The sequence below is a fragment of the Vigna umbellata genome, chromosome 10 (genome assembly GCF_029865625.1).
Source record: "Vigna umbellata cultivar VRB3 chromosome 10, Vumbellata_1.0, whole genome shotgun sequence".
Lineage (NCBI taxonomy): Eukaryota > Viridiplantae > Streptophyta > Magnoliopsida > Fabales > Fabaceae > Vigna > Vigna umbellata.
Window position 1 is genome coordinate 2,703,192 of NC_142174.1, and position 5,394 is coordinate 2,708,585.

Sequence of the window (5,394 nt, forward strand, 5' to 3'; positions counted from 1 at the left end):
GGAATTAGGGTTTCAGTGGGTGGAAGATGACGATGATGTGGCAGAGGAGGGTGATGTGGCAGAGGCGGCATGTTCTGATTGGTTCACTAGTGAGTGCAAGGATCAGTGATATGGCATCATCTGGACGGTTTGGTATGTTGGTGATGGATTGCCACATGGCGTAATATGGTGAAATCTGACTAGTTAGTGGTAGGAGAGGTGTGTGTAAGAAAGTTTAGGGTGTAGAAGGTTCAATGTTTTGGGCTTGGTCTTCTTGGGCCTGTTTCAGAGTTGGGAGTGTATATTTGTAAAAACAATGGTGCACTCAGCTCCTTTTATTGAATAAACTAATTTCTTATTTTCATAATAATTCTGATTTTGGGCCTTGAATTAAAATTTGGACCAACAAAGCTTATATTTCAGTTGCATCAACAAACATTAGAACATCCAAGAATAATTTATGCGCTAAAACACACTTTTTACGCCCCTTTATTTCCAAACACAATCAATCCAATCATCACAAATCTTCTTTAAATCAATCATTTAAGCACAAATATCTCATCAAAAAATTTAAATTTTAAAGCATAAATGTGGGCATAAATATGCACTCGTCACACCCCCACACTTATCCTTTTGCACTCCTGGGCAAAATTGATAACGCGCGTATGCCTGTTTTTCAATTAGTACATTTTAGCAATGTGTACCAGATTTTAGTAGACAAAAATACCCTTATATATCATGAATTCTAAGTTTTAAGGTTAAGGGTATTTTAATAATTTTCATTCGCAAAACTAAAAAAGAAAAAAAAAAAAAATATATATATATATATATATATATATATATATATATATATATATACACACACACACACACAATCACATATGCAAACATGGATGGTTGAGTCTAGAAGAGAGTTGTATATCGCGTCATACATTGATGTGTATGTTTTACTCAATATTATCCATTTTTATCAAAATTTAATTAATAGACTCACTATTTGTTGGTACATATTATGGGTCATTGACATACCAAGAAAAACACAAGTTGTATGGTTTTGTTCCCAGTCTAGGAAGATGAAATATAACTAGAAATCCTTGTTACAAACGTAAATATTACATTCTTTCATATCAATTCATTATGATATTAATATATTAACTTATGTTTCAAATGTTTTAAATTTGTTTAAAGTTGTGGGTAGGCCCAAAGCACAACAGATTGAAATAGTCTATCTTAAAGTTGAAATTCATTGATCTTTAACTTATTAATTTTGTAATAAAATATAAATTAAATTATTATTTTTACTTTTTACAAATAATAAGTATCCACATATTAGATAATATAATACCCGTAATTGACCTATTTATAAATAAATAATAAAATATCTACCATCCTTAACTCATAAATAATAAATATATGTAGATATTAACTATTTTATCTACCAATATCTATCATCCCTAATACCACTTGTATCAAATACACGCTCACAACACCAGTAAAAACAATATTAGTTACTATAAATTTCATATTTATAAGAATTACTCCTACATATCAATTGATAAAAATATTAAACATAAAAATCTACTTGGAAGTTTTAAATACTTAATAATTTTTTTTATAAAATCTAAACTATAAAGTAAATCAATTCTGTAGAAAAATCATATGAGCCTTTTAAATAAGGGTTAGATATGCTTTTAGTCTGTTTTTGGTTTTCGTCCCTCTTTCAAAATAAGGTACAATTTGATTTTCATTGTTTTCGAAATTTTAGTTTTAATCTTCGAAACTTTGGTTTTAGTCTTCGAAAACTACCACATTTTTAACGGTGTTAGTTTTCGGAAACTAAAACCAAAATTTTGAAAAAAATAGGATCAAATTGTACCTTAATTTAAAACAGAGACGAAAATCAAAAACTACAATAATTTAAATACTAAAAACATATTTAACCTTTTAAATATTGAGGAAAGGTTAATGTCAATCCATAGCTGCCAGTGTTCTACAAGTTCATGAGAAAGAACGATCGCTGCCATGGTTCCCGGCGAAGTTGAAAATTATTTGGAATCAAATTTTAAGGGAAAACCTCTCACCAATTTGTGGAGCGAATTCCGTGTTGAAGGGTCTATTATATAGCTTCAAAAGAACAATCTTGGTCGTTGAATTTAAGTGGGCCATGCTTGAGTGGTGATAGCAATCATCAGGTTCTCCGTTCACACCATTTTGACTATATATTTAGAACCGTGAGAGAAAAAAATGAAATACCTTGGTAAGAAGAAGAAGAAGAAAAATGGCAAATTTTGTTCTGCGAGTTCCAAATACCGTAAGGAGTTTCGCCATGTTTGCTTCGTCCAACCCCAACGGTGCAATACTCTCTATTTCTTTCTGTCAATTGAAATTGCGTTTTTATTCTCTTTGTTTCATTTTCATATGGTTTATTTAATTGTTTAGGTGCTCCACCTGGTGGCTCTGGAAGCAGTAGTGGTGGGGGTGGAGGTCCTGTGATATTGGAAATTCCTATAGATAAGATTAGAAGGCCTTTGATGAGGACCAGAGCAAATGATCCAAACAAAGTAAAGGAATTAATGGATAGTATCAAGGAAATTGGTCTCCAAGTACCTGTAACCACTTGCTCCTTTATGCTGATTCATGTTTAAAATATTTTCCATTACTTTTGGAGTTTATGTACTGTTTCTGCTATATTGGTATGTCTCAGTTGGGTTTATGGGAAAGTGAAGTTACGGGTGTTGGCTTTTCTGTGTTTTCAGGATCTATTGGATGTAGTTTGAATTGGATTTATGTGCTTAAATTGCTTCTTTCTTTGGTCTTCAAGCTTTGGCTATTCAGATCTGCGAGTACAGAAAAAAAAATGTGAAAGCAACCAACTTAAAACGATTTTTATTGATTTGTTGGAACAATTTTTCACTGGAATTTGGAATAGCAGTATCTGCGTTCCCACTCCAAACTGTTAATGAGCTATTATCTTTGCATAGAAAGATTTTTCCCTTTTTCCTTATTGTTACTTTCATTTAAGAGGTAAGAGTTTCATGTTTCGCTGAAGGAGATTTTGAGATGTCTTTCTTTGTAGTATCTCCACCATTAACAGGGCGACCCTTATGTTTGTTAGCCATAGATAGAGCCTTTAGTAGTTATCAAGGTCCCCTCTCTTTCAGAGTCAGATTTTTTTTAGGAGTTTACCGATGGATGCAAAGATTCATTGTTACAGCCATTTTCTTTTATATTGTGTACTTGTGTACTTGTGACTGAGGCTTAGTTGAGACAACAATCCTAAAACATTTATTCTCCAATTCTTGTATTTTTTTTTTCAGATGGCCCTTTATGATGATTACTCACTTTGTTTAAGAGAACTTTCACCAGATCATGACTTCTACAAGAAAATAAAAATATCATTTCGACAACGATTTGGTATTAATCTCTTTTGGCTTCGGACAACATTATTAAGCTTAGTTTCAACTTATAGAGGACAATAAGACAGAATGCATCCCCTATCATTTATTTTGAGTGGAATTGTGAATAGTTGTTATCAAAGCTTGGTTGAATTTTAGTACAATTATTCGGAAGAAAGTGGGGAAAGTAACCAAAATTTAACACCAGTTACAGATGGCAGTCCTGCTCTAACTACAATACCATTGTTATTAAATAAATGTCTGGTTCTAGAAAATATATTGCTGAACTGTTGATTCAAGTTTCTTTTAAGTGATGCAGATTGATGTCCTGGAGGTTGATGGAGTCTATTACGGTATGTTCTTTTCTGGATTGTTTGTGGAATCTTATAATTTTATTACATTGTTACCTGGTCATGCTGCTCATAGTTAAAATTATAAGATTCCACCAACAACAAAATCAATATGCTTTGAAGATCCATCCATGCCTTCTCACAGTGAAAACATAATATGACAATGTCTCCATTGTCTTTGGTTTGTAGGTTTCTCTGGTTGTCATCGCTATGAGGCTCACCAACGCCTTGGACTCCCCACCATCCGTTGCAAAATACGCCGTGGTACAAAAGAGACTCTAAGGTAGGTTTGGTAAACTCTTTTGTAAAGTTTATGTGACTCAGATTCGTCATCTCAGTCGATTGGTTTTCGTTTTGCATTGTGCAGGCACCATCTGCGCTAAGCTGTGATCATCTTATTGTTCAAAGTTGGTATATGACGATTAGCAATGACAGGACACAACACAGAAGTGTTATTTTTCTCATAGCATTGTGATTCCTGCGGACATTGCAAATGATATATGTGATTTCTCTTACTGTGTTATGCTGCATCTGTTATTGCTTCCTCAAGTTCTTTGTAGAAAGCACTATTCTTCTGGTCACATTTTGGTTTCGTCCATCCAGAAAAGGATAACAAAGTTAGGAACAATAAACAACATCAAGCGTTATTATCTGTTACCCTTCTCTTGCATCAAAAAACAACACCAAGATCTGTTGCCTTACTTAAAACACTGAAGCAAACAACTTTGTCAACATATTTAGCCAAACATGTTTCCATAATGTAAATCTCTCGAGGTCTGTACTCTTATTCTTATTATAATTATTAAGAAAAAAAAATCAAGGATGGGAAACAAATAAAGAGAAGAACAATACTTAAAATTTTTAAGAATGAGAAACCCTCTCTAATGAAGTTAAAGTCAAGGAACTCGCATGTCTGTTAAATTTTAGTTTATGAAGAAATCAATCTAAATATTTTTTTCATTTTTTTTTTTCATTTTCTTCTCTGGAAGTGTTTGTGAAAAAAGTTAATCCAAAAAAACTCAATTACTACCACCACTAACATTGGTAATACTAGGGTCGCTGCTTCACCAGAAATACTAGTATTACTAATAGTATTGTTATACTCAACATTATTAATTATAATAGTATTATTATCAACATTGCAAATAATGTCATTCTCAACAATGTTATTATTTTCATAAGTAATACTAGGATACCAGTCCTTCTATTATTATTGTTGTTGGAAGTCTCACATCGACTAGAGATAAGGCTAAATTATAATATATAAGTGAGGTGCAAACCTCACCTTACAAGCCGTATTGTGGAGTTGAGTTAGGCTTAAAACTCACTTTCTAATATGGTATCAGAGTCATGGTTAAAGTCTATCCTAGCGATATTTCTTGTTTCTTGCGCATTTTTATTCCACCCGTTGTCGGACCGCTATTAGACCTTACAAACCTCACCTTACAAGATTGGACACAATTCTACACATAAATGTTTGTTTAAAATATCACTCCAGACTTTGATGATGTCGAAAAAAAAATCTTTAAATAACTACACCAAAGACTAACGACCATCCAAAGATGCAAAGCCCTCTAAAGCTTATGTCTTTAGACTCATGGGAGCATACGTCATGATATTCAAAGTAGATTCTAGCATACACAGCTTACCTATAAGCGTTGTACGTATTT

The 5,394-nt window shown here is 32.7% G+C and overlaps 1 protein-coding gene across 2 annotated transcripts; it reads left to right on the plus strand.

Annotated features, from left to right (window-relative positions):
- Positions 1-1,971: 1,971 nt before the first annotated feature.
- Positions 1,972-4,381, plus strand: LOC148191630 (sulfiredoxin, chloroplastic/mitochondrial-like). Of its 2 annotated transcripts, XM_088100150.1 has the most exons (6): positions 1,972-2,330; positions 2,419-2,588; positions 3,297-3,393; positions 3,686-3,727; positions 3,914-4,007; positions 4,092-4,381. In XM_088100150.1, exons 1-6 carry the CDS (start codon positions 2,258-2,260, stop codon positions 4,105-4,107), a joined length of 492 nt encoding a protein of 163 aa, XP_087956276.1. In that variant the 5' UTR covers positions 1,972-2,257; the 3' UTR covers positions 4,108-4,381. The 2 variants fall into 2 exon arrangements, with proteins under 2 accessions (XP_087956276.1, XP_087956277.1); XM_088100151.1 differs by lacking the exon at positions 3,297-3,393 and having other exon boundaries at positions 1,995-2,330; positions 3,694-3,727; positions 4,092-4,254.
- Positions 4,382-5,394: the final 1,013 nt, after the last annotated feature.